The following is a 22,963-nucleotide window of genomic DNA, read 5'->3' as shown; positions in this document are numbered from 1 at the left end:
AGGAAGCAAAGGTATATTGATGGGAGCAAAAATCACACACATTTTAGAGGATAAATTCCAAGAAGAAAGTGACGAAAGGAAGCGCGTAAAAAATGCCACGTAATCTAAGATGAGAGGATTGAGGAGTGTGCCGGTCCTCCCCCAAAAAGGGCAAACTAACTGCCACGTGGCATGCCACCTCCCTCAGTCTCACCTACACCTAAAAATAAGGTTTTTCTGGTAATCGGAATTGGATTCTTCGTTCTAACTTCTATACTTCACATCACTTCCTTCACCGCCTCCACTCTATATATACCTTAACCACCCATTCCATTCCTCAAATCATTTCAACCTTCTCCGCTATTCTTTAGTTTGATTATTATTATAAATTGTTTTCCTCATTCTGTGACCAGATTTCTAAGATATAGTACTATATTATTGATTGTGTTAAATATTCGCTATGGCGAGTTTGACACTCACTGGATTGTTGAAACATGTCGCCGAAAAATTCCCTTCTCATCGTGCGATTTCCATTTCTGGAAAGTTTGATATTACTCATGCACGGCTTCAAGAACTCGTCGAACGTACTGCTTCTCAACTTGTATCTGCCGGCGTTAAGCACGGCGATGTCGTTGCCCTCACATTCCCCAACACTGTCGAGGTCTAATTTCTATTTCCTTTGTTTTCCTTTTTACGTTCAGCAAAATTTACAGAATCTGAAAAGAACAACAGAAGAAAGACTTAAGAAGCGTTAAGGATGTAAATTCTTTTGTGATATAATCAGGATTTAATTTTTCAAACCAGACGATTAAAAACTAATTGTCTTTTAAATTTTGTTTTTACAGTTCGTGATCATGTTTCTAGCTGTAATTCGAGTACGAGCCACGGCGGCGCCACTGAATTCAGCGTACATGGCCGAAGAATTCGAGTTCTATTTATCCGATTCAGAGTCAAAACTCTTATTAACTGGAAATGAAGGAAATGAAGCGGCTCAAACCGCAGCTTCCAAGCTGAAAATCCGTCATATTACTGCTACTCTGCCTCAAGCCGACTCTGATATCACTTTTTCCCCTGCTCCTTCCGGGTCGGACCTTGAATCGGTGTCCAAAATCGTTAACGACCCATCGGATGTTGGACTTTTCCTTCATACGTCAGGCACCACGAGCCGACCAAAAGGTGTTCCTCTGACTCAGATAAATTTAGCATCTTCAGTGAATAATATCAAATCGGTGTATAAATTGAGTGACTCGGATTCAACGGTGATCGTGTTACCGTTATTTCACGTTCACGGGTTAATTGCCGGGTTACTGAGTTCACTCGGAGCCGGAGCATCTGTGACACTTCCTTCCGCTGGGAGATTTTCTGCTTCAACTTTCTGGCCAGACATGAAAAAATACAACGCCACGTGGTACACGGCTGTACCTACAATTCACCAGATTCTTTTGGATCGCCACCTCAGCAAACCCGAACCCGATTACCCGAAGCTCCGGTTCATTCGGAGTTGCAGTGCAGCACTGGCTCCATCAGTGATGGCCCGGTTAGAGGAAGCATTCGGGGCTCCTGTTTTGGAGGCGTATGCGATGACAGAGGCGACCCATTTGATGGCTTCGAACCCGTTACCTGAAGATGGCCCGCATATTCCCGGGTCTGTTGGGAAACCCGTGGGTCAAGAGATGGCTATATTGGATGAGAATGGTGTGGTACAAGGTGCTAATGCTAAGGGAGAGGTCTGCATTAGAGGTCCAAATGTTACAAAAGGGTATAAGAATAATCCTGAGGCTAATAAATCAGCTTTCCAGTTTGGTTGGTTTCACACTGGTGATGTGGGGTATTTGGACTCTGATGGATATTTGCATTTGGTTGGCAGAATTAAGGAGTTGATCAACCGTGGAGGTAACTTGGTTCTACACTTTCGCAATCTTTTATATTTTATGTTAACCTATTTTATTTAAGCGAATATATTTGATTTAACATAAAGTTCAAGATAGAAATTTGTGTGAGTATAAAATTATTAGAAGTTAAGATAATATGATTTATATCATTAGATTTCAACAGATTAAAAAAATTTAATATCACGTCAAGTGGAACAGTGAAAGTACTAATAATCATGGAACTTTTCCTTGTTCCTCATTGGAAGAATGACAAATCACATGAAAAGTAGCTTTACGGAGAAATTTGGCTCAACAATTTTACTTATGCTCATTGTTGCTAGTTAAGGGTGGAACACGCTTTTGTAGGATGATGTAATATGGACCTGAAGTATGACATGTTAGTATCTTTACTCTAATGCCAAGTTTGGTGGTCCCAGTATGAGAAAATTAGATCAAACTTGGCTTGCACCGCCCTAAATATTTTGTTGTTAAGATGTAACTTTTAGTTGGTAGAACTTTTCATCCGTTGCTATTGCTGTAAGTTTGGCCACTTTTAGGTGCATGATATTGACTTCTTCTCTTCTTTTTTCAAAGCAAATCCTTGGTTATTCCCTCGTCCATGGTCTTGTAATTAATTTAGCAAGTAGACTTTAAGGCCTTGTAGATGTGACAACTCAAAATTCAAATTTATAAAACGGTAAAAAGCATAAGTCGTGTTAATCTAACTATTTCCTAATCTTCTGAGTGATTTTGTTTCTAGCGTATGACTGCCTAATTTCCAATTTAATGAGGTCCAATAGGAGGCGGATTTTAATATAGTTGAAGACACCCAAAATCTTTTTATTCTGAGATTGCTTGTCATGTCATAATTGATAGTCGAGTTTATGAAAATTGTAGCATCTGTTGAATATTATGAGCGTTGAAGTAACTTTGCTAATTAGATAAATGTATTAAAATATTTGGAGCAACGAATGAACTATTACTCGTCAATGATAGTTTTTTTCCCTGCTTATAATCTTAGGGGAGAAAATATCGCCTATTGAAGTGGACGCAGTGCTGGTTTCTCATCCGGAAGTTGCTCAGGCAGTTGCTTTCGGAGTTCCTGACGACAAGTATGGTGAAGAGGTAAGAGATAAACTCCAATATTGTCAAATTGGTAGGCTTCCATTAATGAAAAATGGAGATCTCCATTTGTTTGTTTGTTTCAATAGCAATGGTTGCACGTGGGGGTGATATGTACATGTTACATGTATATATTTCATTAGTTAGACGTCTATTTCTCTGTTTAATTTGCATGTATCTCATTCCACGTGAGCCCCTCTTTTTATTTTGGTGCCGTTCTGTAGAGAGCTTGCTATTAAATTGCATTTTGGTAACCACATAAGCTAGCTATATCAGCAACGACCCTTGTGACACATAAGCTAGCTCTGTCCCTTCCAAATGCTTTGTATGGTCTCTAAAGCCTTAGTAGCAATGGCGCATGTAGAATATAGACATTGTTGATTCTGAGTTAAGAAGGTGGGTCTCCAAATATACATCTTACCGGTAGCGGAATTAGAAATTCATACAAGGAGATTCGAAAAAAATCTAAGATGTCATAGTTGAAATTTGAACCTATGACTTAAAGCATATTTGAACCCCCTTTACTACTCCCTCTGTCTCATATTTTGTGTCGTGTTTCTTTTTTACACGCCCCTTCAGAAATACTCGCCCAGGTCCATAATAAGTGATTTTTTGACTGTTTTCACACAGATTAAGAAATCCACTTTTTAACATTAATTAGCAATAAAATTGACCATATTAACCTTTAGTATCTCTTCACATAAATAATCCAACACTATTTACTCCAAGGACAATAAAGAAAAAAAAATAATTAATTCATTCTTGAAATATGAAAAAATCACATATTTTGGACCACAAAAAAAAGGGCCAAAAAATCACTTATTGTGGACAAGAGAGAGTATTAATTAGGAAAGGGATTGGACTATTCTACCCTTATTTATGTCTTAAGATATAATCTCTCGTCATTGAATATTTATTCTATTTATGTGTTATCTCCATCTTCAAGAACAATTATTACTAAGGGTAAAAAAGAAAAAAAATAATCAATTTTGTCTTGAACTTCTAAAATGACAAATAATTTGAGACATTAGTTTTAGTAACCACGACTATTAATATGAGACGGAGGGAGTACTATACTTGAATTTTTGTTCATACCAAGGGGATTCAACAGCTCACGTGTAACAAAAAAAAAATCAATTTTACTCCATTTGCACATATATATCAACCCCAAAGTACGGGGATGAACCCAGGAACCCATGGTTACATCCGCTGTTATAACGCGATGTTTATGGTGTTGCCGGCCCTGCATTAAGAATCAACGTTTCATAGAGTTCACTTATCGATATTCTCATTGTATGCTGACTAAATCAAATATTTTCTTGTTTGACAGATAAACTGTGCAGTTATTCCAAGAGAAGGGTCAAACATTGATGAGGCACAGGTGCTGAGATTTTGTAAGAAGAATCTCGCGGCCTTTAAAGTACCAAAGAAGGTTTTCATGACCGACTCTCTACCAAAGACTGCAACAGGAAAAATTCAACGACGACTTGTTGCAGAGCACTTCCTCGCACAGATTTCAACTGCTAAAGTCCCCAAGTTCGGAGCTTAGAAAAATTGTTGCGTAATGATATTCCTTCTCCTATAGTAACAATAAAAGTATGATATTCACTATTAGTTACGTAAATACTTGGTCAAGAAACGAGAATCAATGCCTCTGAGGTTTTCAGTAATGGCGCAAGGTTATCATCCTTGAGTCTTAACAGGGGATATATTGGCTAGATTTTTTGGATTTTATATTAGATTCTTAGTCTATTATTATGTAAAATAAGTAGGTGATTATCAAGTATTGCAATGTTCTTTTATTTATATCAATACCTTTGACAATGAGTATGCAACGCGTAGGTTTGAGCTCTCAGTTTTCGCCCATTTCTCTCTTTTCGTCGCTCTGGATTTTGGGGCAGGGCGTGGTTCACAGGTTCATGTTTCTGATTTTGCATTAGTGCATGTCATATACTCAGCAAACCTGTCATCAATTTCTTAAGAATCATTTGCTTATTAACAGCAGGAATTACTGGGGGATATCTTACTGCAAATCCGTTATATTACTCATAAAATTGAGTGGAATTGATAAGAAACGAATCATATCTACCAAGTGAATAACCCACAATCGATGGGTGAGAATTGGTGTTTATGATTCCTTGTCTTTTGGCCTTGTCTTTTGGCTTACTTTCCGTCAAATATTTGGTTCTCTCGTTCCGAGTTACTATGGTTCAGTTGGCAAAGAGACAACAACATACCCAGTATTATCCCACACCGTGGGGTTTGGAGAGGGTAGTGTGTACGCAGACCTTACCCCTACCTTGTGAGGATAGAGATGTTGTTTCCAATAGACCATCGGCTCAGGAAAGCATAAGCACCACATTAATGAAAATATAGACAAAAAGGGACAGTACCAAAAAGTCATATATAAGCAGAACAAAAATAACAAGATAGTAAGGTGATCATCAATGAAAGAAAATAACGGTTAGTCATAAAAACCTACTACCAACAGAAAGCGAGACTGCGTGCCAATACTACTGTTATGAACACCCTAGACTACCTACTCTACTACCATAATACTCGACCTCCATACCTTTCTATCAAGGGTCATGTCCTCGGTCAGCTGAAGTTGCACCATATCTTGCCTAATCACCTCTCCCCACCTCTTCTTTCGCCTACATCTACCTCTCAGTAGGCCCTCCAATGTCAACCTCTCACACCTCCTCACCGGGGCATCTGTGCTCCTCCTCCTCACATGACCAAACCACCTAAGCCGCGCTTCTCGCATCTTATCCCCAACAGGGGCCACACCCACCTTGTCGCGAGTAACCTCATTTCTGATCCTATCTCACCTGGTGTGCCCGCACATCTATCTCAACATCCTCATCTCTGCTACCTTCATCTTCTGGACATGAGCGATCTTGACTGGCCAACACTCAGCCCCATATAACATCGTTGGTCTGACCACCACTCTGTAAAATTTACCTTTATGTTTCGGTGGCACCTTCTTATCACACAAAACACTGGAAGCAAGTCTTCATTTCATTCATCCTGCCCTAATACGATGCGTGACATTTTCATCAATCTCCCCATCCCCCTGAATAATAGACCCAAGGTACTTAAAACTTCCTCTCCTAGGGATGACCTGCGAGTCCAACCTCACCTTCCCTTCCCCTCCTTGAGTCTCGCCACTGAACTTACACTCCAAATATTCTGTCTTGATCCTGCTCAACTTGAAACCTTTTGACTCCAGGGTCTACCTCCATACCTCTAATTGCGCGTTCACGCCATCTCGCGTCTCGTCAATCAATACAATATCATCTGCAAATAGCATGCACCACGGCACCTCCCCTTGGATGTGGCGCGTCAGTACATCCATCGCCAGAGCAAACAAAAAAGGGCTGAGTGTAGACCCCTGATACAACCCCATCATAACCGAAAAATGGTCTAAGGCCCACCCACCGTCCTCACTCGGGTCTTTGTTCCATCATACATGTCATTAATCAACCTAACGTAGGTAACAGGTACACCTCTAGCCTCCAAACATCACCACAAAACCCCCCTCAGAACTTTATCGCACGCCTTTACTAAGTCGATGAACACCATATGCAAGTCCTTCTTTCTCTCTCTATAATGCTCTATCAATCTCCTAACAAGTTGGATGGCTTCTGTAGTCGAACGCCCCAACATAAACCCGAACTGGTTCTCGAAAATAGACATACTCCTCCTCACCCTTAGCTCTATCACTCTCTCCCAGACTTTCATAGTATGGCTAAGCAGCTTGATACCCCGATAGTTATTGCAATTTTGAATATCACCATTGTTCTTATATACAGGAACCATCGTGCTCCACCTCCACTCTTCGGGCATCTTGTTCGTTCTAAAAATGACATTAAATAACCTAGTGAGCCACTCCAAGCTTGCCTTGCCCGCACTCTTCCAAAACTCCACCAAGATTTCATCCGGCCCGGTCGCTTTACCCCTGCTCATCTTACACATAGCCCCCCAAACTTCATCAACTCTAATCCGCCTACAATACCCAAAGTCACGACTCCCGGAGAGTTCCAAATCACCCAATACAATCACTACTAGAAATTCGGCAAAAACCGACCAAGGTCGACTGACCAACTTTGGTCGGTCAAAAAACCGACCAAAGTTGGTCGGTTTTTCAAAATATTTTATTTTTTAATTTTTTTTACATCGGTTTTCTTTGGCGCAAAAATGCGAGAAATTATTTTTGAGTCCCGCAAAATTTATTTTTCAAGAAACCAACCAAAATAAATAAAAATTAATATTAAAAAAATTGACCAACTTTGATCGGTTATTTTCGTGCGAAAATACAATTAAAGAGTATAAATCAAATAAAAGACAGTCTTAAAATAAAATGCACCAATGGTCTAGTGGTAGAATAGTATCCTGCCACAGTACAGACCCCGATTCGATTCCTAGATGGTAAATCTTTTGATTACATAATTAAAATACCGACCAACTTTGGTCTGAAAAAATCGACCAACTTTGGTCGGTAATTTCCGACCAACTTTGGTCGGTATTCCTTTCCGACCCCTAAAATACTGTTCACACGTAAATGGTCGCGTTTTGGTCGGTTATTGGCCATTAGCGACCAACTTTAGTCGGTTTTTACAGGATTTCTAGTAGTGAATGCTCTTGTCCCCTCCTCATTCAAGAGACTATGGAAGTAAGTCTGCCATCTCTGACGGATAAGCCCTTCATCCAACAAAACTCTACCTTTTTCGTCCTTGATGCAATTTATTTGGTCCAAGTCGCGCGCCTTCCTTTCTCGCGCCTTGGCTAACCTGAACAACCTCTTATCCCCACCTCGACCCTCGAGTTCCTTATACAAACGACTAAAAGCTGCAGTCTTGGCTGCCGTAGTTGCTAGCTTTGCCTCTATCTTAGCCAACTTATAATGGTCCATATTCGCCCTCTTCTCCTCGTCGTCTACACTTGCCACTAGCTTCAGATACACTGCTTTCTTGATTTTCACTTTTCCTTGGACATCTCCATTCCACCACCAGTCTCCCTTGGGACCACCAAAGTAACCCTTTGAGACGCCAATACCTTTCTCGCGGCTTCCCTAATGCACTGCGTAGTCGTGATCCACATAACTCTTGCATTCCCACTACTCCTCCAAGCCCCCATAGTCAACAGCTTCACCCCCAACTCCTGCGCGTTAGCTTCCGTCAAGGCTCCCCACTTGATCATATGTTGGTTATACATCGTTCTCTTTCTCCTCTTCCTCGTGATCTCAAGATCCATTACCAGGAGCCTAGGAAGGGTCAAGAGGTTCTCACTCGGGATGACCTTGCGATCCATGCAAAGACCTCTATCGGACTTCCTGCAGAGTAAATAATCAAGTGCTCCCTCTTCTTCGGGAAACTCGAGTTTGCTATCACCAAATCAAATGCTCTAGCAAAGTCCAGCAGAGACGCTCCTCCTCCGTTTCTATCTCCAAAACCAAAACCATCATGCACATTATCATACCCCCAGACGTCGCTCCAATGTGGCCGTTGAAATCTCCTCCTATGAAAAGCTTCTCGGTATGCGGGATACCACGCACCATCTCATCCAAATCCTCCCAAAAAGGCCTCTTGACTTGCTCATCCAAGCCTGCTTGGGGTGCGTACACACTGATTATGTTCAAAGTAAAACCTCCAACAACTAGCTTAATAGTCATCAGCCTGTCATTCACCCTCCTAACCTTCACCACTAGTTCACGAAGGTCCTTATCAATCAAGATACCTACCCCGTTCCTGCCCCCCACCCTCCCAGCATACCATAGTTTGAACATGTCTACATCTCGCGCCTTATCTTCTACCCACCTAGTCTCCTGTACACAAGCTATATTTGGAGACCAACTATAGCTTAATAGTCTCATGTAATGTTTCAACAAATAAACATTACATGGAAATGTCAAAAAGACCAACTACTTCATGAGATTTGTGAGGGTGGTCTAATACTTGTTCAGTTGGCAAAGAGAATTTATAGAAAAACAAACAAAATCCATTCAAACTAGGATTGTTCAAAACCGAACCGAAATCGTTAAACGAACTGAACCGATAGCTTATTGGCTTATTGGTATCGGATTAGCGGGGTAATGGATGGTGAACGGATTAAAATTTCATAATTAATGGCTTAATGGTTTGGGGGCGGATTACTCAATTTTCTTATCGGATAAATTGTTAACCCGTTAATAATTTTTGTATTTATACTTTTACCCCTATGTATATAAAGTACTATTGAAACTCTAAATGGCTAAATCCCTAATTTTTATTTTCTAATCATTTGCATTCTAACAGCAACAAACGGTCACTTAGGGTAAATGCTCTCCAATTCCACCTCCGAGAAAGGTCTCAGACCCCACCGGCACCGCCGGAACCCTCAAACATGCAATATGTTGCTTTTTCCCCACTGATTCACCCAAATGCCCCTGCTCCGCAAATGTTCCGTCACCAAATCGGAGGCCCCATGATTACTGAAAATACACATCTTGGTGATAATCCACTAAAGTATACATCTGTTATTCGAGGTGTCGTCAGTATTTCGAAGAAGAAGGTCCATTTCAAGCACATGCCATATGAGATTGTATCAAGAAAGGCGGTGGTCAGTTTCACAAAAGAAGAACATGGGATTTTGGCAGAGACTTGTCGTCTAACTATTGTGGGAAAATTCTCTAGAACCAGACCATCCATTGAAAGAATTTGTTCTGAGTTTATTAGAACGATTCCGCTAAAAGGTGCGATCAAAATAGGTGCGTACAATCTGAAGAATGTTTTCATCGATTTTGATTTAGAAGAGGATCACAAATGTGTCTATGCTAGGGACTTCATCCAAATTGGTGGTATGCAAATGAAGCTACAAAAATGAAAAACTGATTTCAGGCTAGAGATTGAAACTACCATCGCACCAGTTTGGATTAATCTTCCTGATTTACGGTGGCATTTCTTTGAATGGGTAGCTCTTTGTCGAATTGTCGAACCAATTGGTATCCCCATTATTCGTGACAAGGCGACTCTATCGAAAACGAGGCCTACCACTGCTAAAGTCAAAGTCGAAATTGATATAACAAAGCCTCTTCTCAAGGAAGTGTTGATTGATATCCTCAATGAAGCAGGTCAAAAGGAGACTATAGTTTAGAAGGTGGAATATGAAACCATTCCAGAATTCTGTAACCATTGCAAGATGCAGGGACACAGTGATCTCAAGTGTGGTATGTTGCATCCTGCATTAAGACAATCTACTGAAAAAAATAGAGAAAAGGCTAATATAAACTCTGCTACTAATAACACTTCTATTGATTCTATAAGTGGAGGAAATATTGGTAAGTTGATAGTGGGTAGTAAGGCAGAATGGAATTAACAAGGAGCAAGATGCCTCGACTATGGAGGTGGAGATCACAGATAAAGAAGGATGGACCACTGTAGGCAAAAACACTGGGAGGAAGAAGGGAAGAAATAGCAACAACTATCTTCTTCCTTCAAAACAGTTAGTAGAAATTCAAAATCCTCCAAAAAAAAAAAATACATAAAGGGTCATCTGAAAATAATGTTACTATTCCATAATCCCAAGGGAAAGAACAAATTTTGACTACTGATATAAGCGAGCAACCCTAGGCACCTAAGGAAGAAGTAATGAGCCTGAATGATCAAATGAAATGCACTTCTACTAGGAAGGTCAGAAGGCATAGGAAGTCCTCCTTTGAGAAAGTGGTTCCTCCTTATAAGAAAAAGAAGAAGTAGTCTCGAAGTGGAAAGTGCACGAGTATAATCAATCCCAACGTTGAAGAAACATGGAATGTTGAAACATACTAGATTGTCAAGACAAGAGTGAATGGTTCAAAAAATTTGCCTATACAAGCTTCCTCCATGATTGTGAGGCCTCCAGAAGATCCGGATGGGAACCAAGGTGTAGTTAATAACACGTAAGGTTACAATTCGATTGTTCTCACTGGTGATTCCCTCTAGAATTAGAGTTGAGGAGCAATATAAGTTTGATGATGTAAATATGGAGAATGTCCCTATTAAGTCTGGATCACAGCTTGATGACAATGAAGTGGATGAATACTCCCACTTTGAATCTGAATCGAAAGAAGATGTGGAAGAGACTCAGTTCCAAAAGGTGCAAGCTTCCTTATCTGAAAATGATGTCGATGTCATAGTCAAAATTTTCATGGAAGTAGATCCTGGAACTGACTTGAATTTAACTCAAGAGCATAACAGAATTGTTGAGGTCAACAATCTATCCCCTGGGGGTCTAGAAAGAGGGAAGACCGGTTGGTCCAACTCTCAAAAGACTATCTCTACCAAAACTCAAAACATAGTTTCTTGCACAAAAGTTTCCAATGATTGACACTCTTTCGTGGAATATAAAGAGTATTAGAACTCAAAGTACATTTGAGAGACTCAAAACTCTCAAAGACCAATATAAAATCTCCCTCATTTGCCTGCAAGAACCTAAAGTGAGAGTGGGTTATATGAACTATTACATGAGACAAATCAATATGAATGGATGATACTCAAATGTTAACAATAAATTTTGGGTCTTCTGGTCTAGTGATTTTGTTGTTGATATTGTCAAAGACACTGATCAACTAGTGACTTGAAAAATATCTCATATTTGTACAAATACTCAATTCCATTGTTCCTTTGTTTATGCAAAATGTAGGACAAATTTGAGGAAGGATCTTTGGACTGACCTTCTCAATCCATCGAACACTCTTACATGTCTTTGGGCTATGATGGGTGATTTTAATGTTATCACAACTCCTGGGGGAAAAATAGCAGGCAATTCTTATAGGATCGACAAGAGTTTTGACTTCCTAGAGTGCCTAAGGGAATATGGTATGTAGGATGCACGGTATCTTGGCAATGTGATTACATTGTGTAATAAGTAACAACAGTGGAGCTCCTGATACTATATGGAATAGACTAGATATGATGGTGTATAACTCATAATGGTATGAACTGTATGGTAGGACTATTGTTACCCACCTTGCTAATGTATGTTCTGATCATGTGCCACTTCTTATCCAATTCAGCTCTATTGAAGAGGTTAATGTAAGGTACTTTAAACTTCTTAATTTCTGGACGGATCATGAGGATTTCTCTTATGTCGTCAAAAGTATATGGGAAGAGGATATCCAAGGTAATCCTCCCTGGTCCTTACACCAGAAGCTTAAAAAGGCTGCCTCCAAACTCAGTTCCTGGTCAAGAGAAGTTTATGGAGACATTCATGAAGAACCTATAAGACTCGAGAGAGAAATTTCTAACCTTGAAATAGTTCTAATGAATGATAGCAGCAAGAGCAATAGAACCAAGCTGTACAAATCAAAGGCTGAATATATTAGATATCTCAAAATTCAGGATTCTAAGTTGAGACAGAAAGCTAGAGTTAAATGGCTCTCTGAAGGTGATTCTAATACTTCTTACTGTCACAGTGTGATCAAGGATAAAAGAAGGGAACTGGGCATCAAAAAGATTCAGAATGAACATTTCCAATGGGTGGAAGGAACTAAAGAAGTCTATGAAGCTGCATTGAGATATTTCCAGGGAAATTTTAGTCAGAAACCTGAGTATAATGACTACTCTGAATTGAATATTATTGACCCAGTTATTTCAGAGGATATTAATAAAAAATTGATTGCTTTTCCCATTGAGGAAGAGCTAAAAATATGTGTTTTCTCTATGGACTCCGATAGTTCTCCTGGCCCTAATGGATTCACGGCTAAATTCTTCCAATCTTGTTGGTCTATTGTTGCCCCTGATATTATCCAGTCTTTTAAATCTATTTTTTGTGGTCATAATATTCCTAATCAAAGTGGTTTTGTAAAGGTCAAATCTATCAGTGAAAATATCTTACTCGCCCAGGAAATCATTCAAGATATAAGGAAGCCAAATGAGGAAGAAAATATTGCTTTAAAATTAGATATGGCAAAGGCATATGATAGGATGGCATGACCGTATCTTTGTATCCTTATGAGAAAACTTGGATTCTATGAAATTTGGATTGACATAATCTTTAGACACATTTCCAGTAATTGGTATTCCCTTATTGTCAATGGTACTAGACAAGCATGCTTCAAGTCTGAAAGAGGGTTAAGACAAGGAGACCCTATCTCCCCTTCTCTTTTTGTTATTTGTGCTGACTTTCTTTCAAAAAAATTAAATCATATAACTACCCTTGAGGAGTTCAAAAGCTTTCACATGAACATAAATGGTCCTTTAATAAATCATCTTGCATTTGATGATGATGTCATTCTTTTTTCTAGTGGTTGCAGGAATTCTTTGATGATGTTGATTGAGGCATTATCAGTGTATGAAAAGGTCTCAGGACAACTAGTCAACAAGTCTAAGTCTTGCTTTATTCTAGCCCCTAATGCACATGTGGAGGAAATTTCAAGGGTGAAAAATATTACTGAGATGGAAAACAAAAGTCTTCCTATCAAATACTTGGGTTTCCTTTGTATGTTAGAAGGAAGAAGATTTCTATTTTCTCTAAGATTATCTCCAGGATCCTGAAAATGATCTCAGGGTAGCATTCCAAGTTTCTGTCCTCTGGGGGTAGAGCGGCGTTAATTAGGCATGTCTTATTAGCATTGCCTACATATCTACTAGCTGTTATTCATCCTCCAAATGGAGTTCTCAACCAAATAGAGAGGATGCTTACCAGGTTTTTTGGGGGAGGGTCGGCTGAGAAGAAAAGACATCACTGGGATTCCTGGGATAACCTGTGTTTTCCATATGAGGAAGGGGTGCCAATTTCAGGAAACTTAATGACATCTGCAAAGCAGTGGTGGAACTTTAGAACTGGTCAATCATTATGGAAGAGGTTCCTAATGGTGAAATATTGTCAGAGAGCTCATCCACTTATAAAACAGTGGTACTCTGGGCAGTCCCAGTCATGGAATGCAATGTGCAAAATTAAAAGGCTTGTGGATAAGCAAATTCTATGAAAAATTGGTTGTGGAAAGGTTGCTTTATGGTATGATAATTGGTCCGAGTTAGGTCCATTATACAAGTTTCTTCCAGAAGGTTACAAACCTAAGAATATTACTCTCTCTAGTATGATGCTTAACAATCACATAAATTGGAGAGGATTAGATCTTTTGCTTCCGCAACATGTGGTGGTTAAAGTGAATACTTTCCAGATATCACTAAGATCCACAATTCCTGATAGTCCAGTTTGGACAGAGGATAATAGTGGTTCTTTTTCAGTTGCTTCAGCTTGCTAATTATTTAGAAAGAAGAGGCATAAGTTATGGATTAATATGATGAATTGGCAGAAATGTGTCCCATTCAAGATGAATTTTATTGTATGGAGAGCTCTGAGAGATAAGATTCCCACGGATGCTAAAGTAGATAAGATGGACATCCCTACTTCTTCCAGTTGTTGCTGTTGTAGATTTCCAAGTTTAGAAACTATTGACCATATTTTCTTCAGTGGCCTCTTTGCTCAGGAGCTATGGAGAATCTTGTGTGGTCCCATTGGGCATTGCATATTCAAATATCTCTTTCAGGCAACTTATGATCAACTGGTGGGGATGTAAATTCACAAATCTTGTCCATGCATTCATTGTTAAATTCCTACCTATTATCACATCTTGGGAGATTTGGAGAGCTAGATGTAGTGCCAAGTATGACTCTATCAGGACTAATGTGAGAAGAATAATTTATCTGATTGTTTTCTCCATGTCCCAACTTGTCAATCTTCAATTCCAGCAAATTCAGTTGGTTCCCAGCTAGGAGGAGATCAATCAGCTTTTGAGAAGTACTATCCATTTTGAGAAATCCATTATTGTTAAATGGATTAAACCGAAGTTATCATATGTTAAATTAAACTCTGATGGTAGTTGCAAAGAGGGAAAGTGTTGAGTTGGAGGTGTGATAAGGGATTAAAAGGGTTGCCTTGTCTTTGCCTACTCTTTAGTGCTTGGTTCAAGAACAAGCAACTGGGCAGAAGTAGTTGCTCTTCACTACGGCATTAAAGGGTGTCTATTTAATAGTTGTCATATTATTAGTGCTGAAAGCGACTCTAAATTATTAGTGGAGTGTGTTAATGGTCGTAATACAAGTCCCTGGAATATTGCAAAGGAGGTAGAAGAACTTAAAAAGTTCATGGAGCAATCCAGATTCTCTCTTAATCACTGTTATAGAGAGAGAAATCAAGTTGCAAACAAGCTTGCATCCATCAGTCACTCTATCCCTCATTCCCACTGTTTCGAGTGTTGTCTGACCTTCCTCCTTAAGTCAAGGGCCTCATGAACATGGATAGATGGGACTTGCCGGTATTTCGAAGGACTAGACTAAAGATAACATGCATTACCTTTGATCCTCCTTGACCATGCAGTCTTGTACAGTAGGGATAGACTCTCTAGTAGTACTTTTTTGGTATAGGCTGGATCTCCTTTTTCCAGGCACATAGCTTGTGTAATATTTCTCATATGCATTTACTTAATCTCAATTGTAAAAGTTGGCATCTGCTATCTAACAAGGGTATAGAGAGTTAGCTAGTTTATCTATACTCCCTCATCTCAATATCTTTTTTTGGAGAGGAATAAAATGCACAGTTTATTTAGAAAACAAATTCTCAATTGTCTGCAGCCACCAGAGGCAGAGAAGTCGCCAGTCTCGTCTCTCTCTCAATGATTAATACGTGTATGTATGTATGAGTAGTCTTGATGGTATTAAAAAATTGGTTAATACGTGTATGACAGTATGAATAGTCTTGAAGACTCTTCAATTAAAAAATACTGTTTTGCTAGATCTTAAATGGTAGTATTAAAATTTTAGTATTGATTTGAACTGTTTGGTATTGATTGAATGATTATTCAAAAAAATCTATTTGGTTTAGCCGATAAGTCGTCAGATAACCGTCCAATAATTGTTAATCTGATACCAATCCGCTCGTTGTCTTATTGGATGGCTAGCGGATTACTACATTTATAATCCGATAATCGTTAAGCCAAACCGTTAAGCATAATTATCCTCTTGATCCGCCCGATAAGCACCCCTAATTCAGACAATTAGCATGAGCAACAACGTAAAGCACGACCTCTCAACTCATACTAGTGAAATTTCGCAATAAATTTGATCGAATATAATTCTGACATATACATACAAAAAACAATATTTTTTTTTATACTGTACAATAACCTGCAAACCACACAGAGGATGTAAACCGCACTAGGCAAGCCCTGTGCGATAGGCTCAACCCAGAAGGCATTGAGAGGGGAATCGATCTCAGGTCATCCGTATGGATAACTACCCTCCAAACCAACTGGGCAACCCAAAAGGGTTTATATTGTATTTTAACATGTGGTAATATATTATTTGTCTTTTCTAAGTTGCCAATACTATTTACCGTTGGCAGAAATTTGTATCTTTTGGTTAGAGAGCAATAACTATCCAATTAGAACAGTCATACAAAGCCATGTTATCCATACCCTAAACAAGAAATCAGGAACTGTTGATGCACACTAATGAAATCACATAAGTAATATATCTCATTAAGTGTACAACAACAACAACAACAACCCAGTATAATCCCACTAGTGGGGTCTGGGGAGGGTAGTGTATACGCAGACCTTACCTCTACTATGAGGTAGAGAGGCAGTTTCCAATAGACCCTCGGCATCCTTCCCTCCAAGAACTCCCCACTTTGCTCTTGGGGTGACTCGAACTCACAACCTCTTGGTTGGAAGTGGAGGTTGCTTACCATCAGAGCAACCCCTCTTGTCTATATCTCATCAAGTGTAACTATAGAAAATTAACAACTTACCTACGGAAAGCAATACATAGTCCTAGTTGGGCCAACGTTCAACGCAAATTAGGCAGGACTCGTCAATTATCTTAATCCCAACAAAACATAATGCAGTCTCCAGACACACCAACTATAATGACAAGGCATTGAGGAACTATGCCACTACGATGTCCAAAGGCGTCTCAATAAAACTTGTTACCTAAAACTAAATTTTAATAAAGGGCCTTAATTTTTTTTGTCTATAGTATAGTTATCTTGTAAAATATAGTATTAATATTACATTGGTACAAATATATTATGGTCATATTAATATTACATTTTGGTACAAATATATTACATTGGTACCTTCTTCCTCCTCGTCTTTATAGTCATATTAATATTACATTTTTATAAGAATTTTGATTTTTTTTTCTATAAATTTCAATATTATCTAAGCGAAAATAAGATAGTAAATCTATAATTAAAAATATTTTTTGAGGCCCAAAATTTAGGGGGCCTAATGCAAAAGCTTTACTAGCCTGACGATGTCACATGCAAAACGGAAAAAAAAATCCAAACCCTAAACAAGATTTAAAAAATGAACAGTACCCACTATTGCATAACAACACTCAAAAATTCTCCACAAGCTGAACTAGTTAAGCTTCTTGATCTTCTTCCTCCTCGTCTTCATAGTCATACGCATCCTCTTCAGTTGTCGCATCTTGATATTGTTGGTACTCACAGAACCTTCTCCGGTGTATAGTTATCTTGTAAAATATAGTATTAATATTACATTGGTTTCTTTTATTCTTTCTTTCTTTTTGTCTATAATATAGTTATCTTATAAAATATAATATTAATATTTACATTGGTAAGAAAATTCAAGTTAAAAAGATGTTAGCCACTTATTTACAATTCGTTATCTTGGATTTTATTGTAAAAATGTTATTTATCAATATGACGATTAGAGTATCTTAATTCAAAGTTCTAAAATATTTCTATTGTTCAAGAATATTTCTATTGTTCAAGAATAGATAGTCTTTCTTTTCATTTTTATAAGGATATTGTATTTTTTTTTCTTTTTTCTATAAACTTCAATATTGTCTAAGCGAAAAAAAGATACTAAATCCATAATTAAAAATATTTTGGGGGACCCAAAATTTAGGGGGCCTAAAGCAAAGGTTTTACTAGCCTCCCCTTGAGCCACCCCTGACGATGTCACATGCAAAACAGGAAAAAATCTAAACCCTAAACAAGATTTAAAAAATGAATAGTACCTGGCACCCAAAAATTCTCCACAAGCTGAACTAGATAAGCGTCTTGACCTTCCTCCTCGACTCGTCTTCATAGTCATACTCATCCTCTTCAGCTGTCGCATCTTGATATTGTTGGTACTCAGAAACTAAATCATTCATGTTGCTTTCAACCTCTGTAAACTCCATCTCATCCATAGCTTCTCCGGTGTACCAATGCAGGAAAGCTTTTCTTCGAAACATTGCTGTAAATTGCTCACTGAAGCTACGGAACATCTCTTGAATTGAGGTGGAATTGCCAATGAAAGTTGAGGCCATCTTCAGTCCAGTTGGAGGGATGTCACAGACAGTAGAGTTCACATTGTTAGGAATCCACTCAACAAAGTAAGAAGAGTTCTTGTTCTGTACATTAATCATTTGCTCATCAACTTCCTTGGTGCTCATTTTCCCCCGGAACATTGATGAAGCAGTCAGATAACAACCATAACGAGGATCAGCTGCACACATCATGTTCTTTGAATCCAACATCTGCTGAGTGAGCTCGGGAACAGTCAGGTTTCTGTATTATAGTGACCCACGAGAAGTGAGCGGAGCAAATCCAACCATGAAAAAAAGCAATCGAGGGAATGGGATGAGGTTAACAGCAAGCTTGCGGAGATCAGAATTGAGCTGACCAGGGAATCGGAGGCAGCAAGTTACACCACTCATGGTGGCAGAAATCAAATGATTAAGGTCTCCAACTGAGGCAAACATTATGAGTCAGTACATTAATCTACAAATATCCACATAATACAATCATGTAAAAATAGCAGATTCAATAGAATCTGAAGTCCCAGATAGAAAGAAACTCTGATTATGAGCCACGAAGACAAAAGAAAAGAAATAAAATGCAGTGTTCACATTAATATAAGTGTAGGCATATAAAATTTATTGGATTTAAATTCAATAAATAATTTGAATGATATTTTAAATATACTAGTCCAAATAAATATTATGAGCTGATATAATTGAATTAATTATATAAGTCCAATATATATGGATTAAATAAATAAGTTTTAATCCATTGGGCTAGCCCGTTTAATTGGACTAAAGTGATAAGCCCAAGATATCATCTTCCTAGAGGCCCAGTTTAGTGTCACGTATCAAATGACGTAGCACGTCAAGTCAAACGAAAGAACCAATAGGATCATGCCACGTGTTAAAATGACAAGGCATGCCAAGTCACATTAAAAGGCTAATGAAATAGCGTCACGCGTGCAGGTGACATGTTCTTGCCAATCAAATGCAACCTTGTCACGATTTGATTAGTCGAAAAGAGTTTGTTTCTTATCATAACTCTTCTCTCCTACAACTATAAATAGGGGTATTCATAATTCAGAAAAGACACCATAAGTTATAACAAGAAGCAACAAAGAGCTCGTAGATCAAACGCTGCAAATTCCTCCACAAGTTTCAAGCTTCAAGCAATCAAGTTCAAGTTCAAGCAATCAAGCCCAAGCTCAAGAACGAAAAACAAATCAAGACTCAAGGAGTACAAGTTCAAATCAAAGTTCGTGCTAGTTGAATTCAAGATCATTCGTGACAACAAATATAGGTTCAAGATCAAGCTCAAAGACCCTTGAATTTATATTGGAAAAGTAGAATCAGAGGATTTATACAGATTGTAACACTCAAATATTTGAAATAAAATACTATGATTGTTGCAATATTTTTCAATCTTGATTTTATTTTCTCGACGCAATTTATTGCCTACAAATTCTGACACGCCCAGTGGGACAATCTCTACCTCTCATCTCAACTTTTCAATCATCAAAATTCAAGAACGTTGAAATGGCTTCAAATAAAATCAACTCCAGTTCAACTTCCACCAAGGCTGCTAATTCCATGTTCTATGCTGATGTGGAAAGCATCCTCGATGTTACCTTTGGAAGCTTTGGACCGGTTACGAGGAGCAAAGCAAGCTCGTTAGGACAACAAGCACCCCAAGTGTCGTCCGCATTAACCCCCGTTTTCGGATCTTCATTTTCAAAAGAAGCAAGATCTTCCACAAACGTACCTGAAGGAGGAACCGATGTTGCTGAAAAGATCAAGAAAACTCTTGCTCTGCTTGACCTCTCCGGATCCAAGAATTTGGCTGTGAAGGAAGATGATGATGCTTCAAGTGATGGATCCTCTCCACTTACATCGCGTAGCGTGAGCCATTCGAGAATCAATCTGTGTGACAATCCATGCTACTCCTTATCATCTACAACAATCATGCAAGCCATGGTGACAAACACTTCATCTATGAAAGAGCAGTTGGCAAACTTGACGGAAGCAATCGCTGGCTTGACTGGAATTGACAAGCTAACAGACAGGGTGGGAATCTTGATGGAAGAAGAATCCACCCATGCAACTGGCAAGCTCCCAGAAGTTCCAGATATTGATTCTCCCCCGATACGAGTAGCATCCGCTAAGGCTATCCCTGTCTCATCTGAAGGGATGATTCCCATCAATCAACTGAAAGAGTTCATTGAAGGAACTATTAAGAATAAATATGAAGTTGCTGCCAAGTCCTCCCTTACATGCGCAAAGTCGTACACTGCAAGGATCGATATGTTGAAGATGCCTACTGGCTATCAACGTCCAAAGTTTCAACAGTTTGATGGTAAAGGCAATCCAAAGCAACATGTGGCGCACTGCGTTGAGACATGCAACAACGCTGGGACTTATGGAGATTACCTTGTCAAACAGTTTGTCCGCTCGCTAAAAGGAAATGCTTTTGATTGGTATATAGACCTCGAGGCGGGATCTATTGATAGCTAGGATCAACTAGAGCAAAAGTTCCTCAATCGCTTTTATAGCACAAAGGCGCATTGTGAGCATGGTGGAACTCACAAATACTCGTCAACGAAAGGGTGAACCAATTATCGACTTTATCAATCGTTGGAGGAATGCAAGCCTCAACTGTAAAGACAGGCTTAGTGAAGCTTCTGGAATAGAGATGTGCATCCAAGGCATGCATTGGGGATTGCGCTACATCTTGCAAGGTATCAAGCCTAGAACATTCGGTCTTGATTTTATTTTCTCGACGCAATTTATTGTCTACAATAAGCATATGCAATGAGATATTAATTTGGTTATGTTGTGCAATCTCCACAAAGTCGTTGAGCAGCTAAATTAGTTCAGCCGTTAAATTGACATAGTTTCTTTCACAAATTTCTCTTTTGGTACATAACCTTTCCAATTCATAAGTGCCAAATTACATACCAACAAATCCAGATAAACAACATTATGTAAGCCCAGATAATTCACCAATAAACTCTATTATTGGTTTATCCATACGTTGATCAAGCTATAAACCCAAATATCAGACCCCAACCAATTCATTTTCCCTAAATGTCCAATCATCTGAACTAAGTTAACACGCCCATTATAGTCTCTTCCACCCCTAGATTTTTCCCCTGAATCACATTATATAATTAAGGATATTTCAGAAAAATGAAGCAACGTTATGATCACAAGCATGCATTGGCTGATAACATATCCATCGCCCTTCCTCGGTCCGTCCCCATAGCAAGCTTCCTATTGGCTTCTCACCCCGGATAGAGACTCACTCTTCTCGTCCAGAAGAATAGTTGTCTTCCTGGTTAACTAGTCATTGGTCTTTGGCACCAAAGAAAGTCGAGAAGGTTGGGACGCAAGGTGGTTGTCGCTCAAGCAACTGTGGAAGCAGACTCCGTGAAAAAGTCGTGTGCATCAAAGAAATGGAAGGGCTGATAATCACTCCACATCTAACATACTGATGAATTAGAAGCTCAAGAACAAATAGGATATACCAGACATAAACAAGCAAGAAACAAGTCAATCATGCCCTCATTCCATGCTGTCATTTTAAATGTAAACAGTAAATCATTTAATACTAAAGGTAGTGCATGAAATAAAACAACCAAAACAACACAACTGTAAAACTGCATCAGAGAAACTATTTCTGATCAAAGAAGACAACTTACAGCTCGGGGTAGTAAGTTTGAGAGTTCGGAAGCAAATGTCATAAAGAGCTTCATTGTCCAAGACCATACACTCATTTGCATTCTCAACAAGCTGGTGAACAGAGAGAGTAGCATTATAGGGCTCAACAACAGTGTCTGAAACTTTCGGGGAAGGGAACACAGAGAAAGTAAGCATCATTCTGTCCGGGTACTCTTCCCCTATCTTAGATATAAGTAGAGTTCCCATTCCTGATCCAGTTCCACCTCCCAAAGAGTGACAAACCTGAAAACCTGAAATTGAAAACAGAGTCCACATTCATAGGCTTTACAAAGCAGAAAATTTACTTGGACGCTATTCCATTTACTGCATATACTGCAGATAATCAGTAAATTATAACAACCTCAAACTTCACTTCTCTTCGAGGCCTAACAAGCATTTTTTTCAAGCAGGGAGTGGATATATCAGTTTCTACACTTCTATATTTAAAAGGATTTAAATTATATACAAAGATAGTGTAAAAATTTGTTTATACACAATTAGTGCATATAACTTAAACTCAATTTAAAATTGCACTATTTTTACAAGATCAAAATTATTTCCTGCCAAGTTGAATATACATGCAATTTCCACATACACACACACAAAAATCTACTGAAATATATGTTAGCTTACTAAACTCAAAAAGGAAATTGAAGCATATAACACGAAAAGCAACAGCCAAATTACCTAGTAAGCAGTCACGGTTCACAGCCTCCTTCCTCACAACCAGGGGCGGCTCTAAGGCTTTGGGTCCCCAAATTTATTTTAAATTCTTATTATTATTGTTACTATTATATATTATATAATTTATATAAATAATTAGAATAAAGAAAAGTGTTACAGTATATTTTTTGTTAGTTGATTGAGGTTATTTTATACAATAAATTTATAAATTATAATAATTTTTTCCCCTCATTAATTAGTATATTTGACAAGAGTGGGTTGCTCCAGTGGTGAACACCCTCCACCTCCAACCAAGAGGTTGTGAGTTCG

General features: G+C 38.6%; 6 protein-coding genes across 6 annotated transcripts; 4 read left to right on the top strand and 2 right to left on the bottom strand.

Annotated features, from left to right (window-relative positions):
- The first annotated feature begins 233 nt into the window (after window positions 1–233).
- On the top strand, window positions 234–4,823 carry LOC104097010 (probable CoA ligase CCL9). The gene is made up of 4 exons (XM_009603510.4): window positions 234–640; window positions 825–1,872; window positions 2,872–2,975; window positions 4,303–4,823. The coding sequence occupies exons 1-4, from the start codon at window positions 440–442 to the stop codon at window positions 4,519–4,521; spliced, it is 1,572 nt and encodes a 523-aa protein (XP_009601805.1). The 5' UTR covers window positions 234–439; the 3' UTR covers window positions 4,522–4,823.
- A 3,129-nt stretch (window positions 4,824–7,952) lies between these two features.
- On the bottom strand, window positions 7,953–8,760 carry LOC138908099 (uncharacterized). The gene is made up of 2 exons (XM_070198739.1): window positions 8,444–8,760; window positions 7,953–8,358 (listed from the first exon to the last, which is right to left on the bottom strand). The coding sequence occupies exons 1-2, from the start codon at window positions 8,758–8,760 to the stop codon at window positions 7,953–7,955; spliced, it is 723 nt and encodes a 240-aa protein (XP_070054840.1).
- A 1,590-nt stretch (window positions 8,761–10,350) lies between these two features.
- On the top strand, window positions 10,351–12,925 carry LOC138908098 (uncharacterized). Its single transcript, XM_070198738.1, has 4 exons — window positions 10,351–10,454; window positions 10,934–11,245; window positions 11,634–11,792; window positions 11,944–12,925. Exons 1-4 carry the CDS (start codon window positions 10,351–10,353, stop codon window positions 12,923–12,925), a joined length of 1,557 nt encoding a protein of 518 aa, XP_070054839.1.
- Window positions 12,926–12,943: 18 nt separating this feature from the next.
- Window positions 12,944–14,199, top strand: LOC138908097 (uncharacterized). The gene is made up of 3 exons (XM_070198737.1): window positions 12,944–13,430; window positions 13,583–13,806; window positions 13,939–14,199. The coding sequence occupies exons 1-3, from the start codon at window positions 12,944–12,946 to the stop codon at window positions 14,197–14,199; spliced, it is 972 nt and encodes a 323-aa protein (XP_070054838.1).
- A 3,900-nt stretch (window positions 14,200–18,099) lies between these two features.
- LOC108945280 (uncharacterized) lies at window positions 18,100–18,437 on the top strand. The gene is given in 1 exon segment (XM_018771074.3): window positions 18,100–18,437. A coding segment is annotated over 1 exon segment (318 nt). The 5' UTR covers window positions 18,100–18,119.
- On the bottom strand, window positions 18,315–22,788 carry LOC104097035 (tubulin beta-1 chain-like). The gene is made up of 4 exons (XM_070197185.1): window positions 22,658–22,788; window positions 21,952–22,221; window positions 18,634–18,699; window positions 18,315–18,518 (listed from the first exon to the last, which is right to left on the bottom strand). The coding sequence occupies exons 2-4, from the start codon at window positions 22,175–22,177 to the stop codon at window positions 18,511–18,513; spliced, it is 300 nt and encodes a 99-aa protein (XP_070053286.1). The 5' UTR covers window positions 22,178–22,221; window positions 22,658–22,788; the 3' UTR covers window positions 18,315–18,510.
- Between the last annotated feature and the right edge of the window lie 175 nt (window positions 22,789–22,963).

The sequence above is a fragment of the Nicotiana tomentosiformis genome, chromosome 3, assembly GCF_000390325.3.
Source record: "Nicotiana tomentosiformis chromosome 3, ASM39032v3, whole genome shotgun sequence".
In the NCBI taxonomy this organism is placed as follows: Eukaryota; Viridiplantae; Streptophyta; class Magnoliopsida; order Solanales; family Solanaceae; genus Nicotiana; species Nicotiana tomentosiformis.
This window is presented reverse-complemented; position numbering and strand designations above follow the sequence as displayed.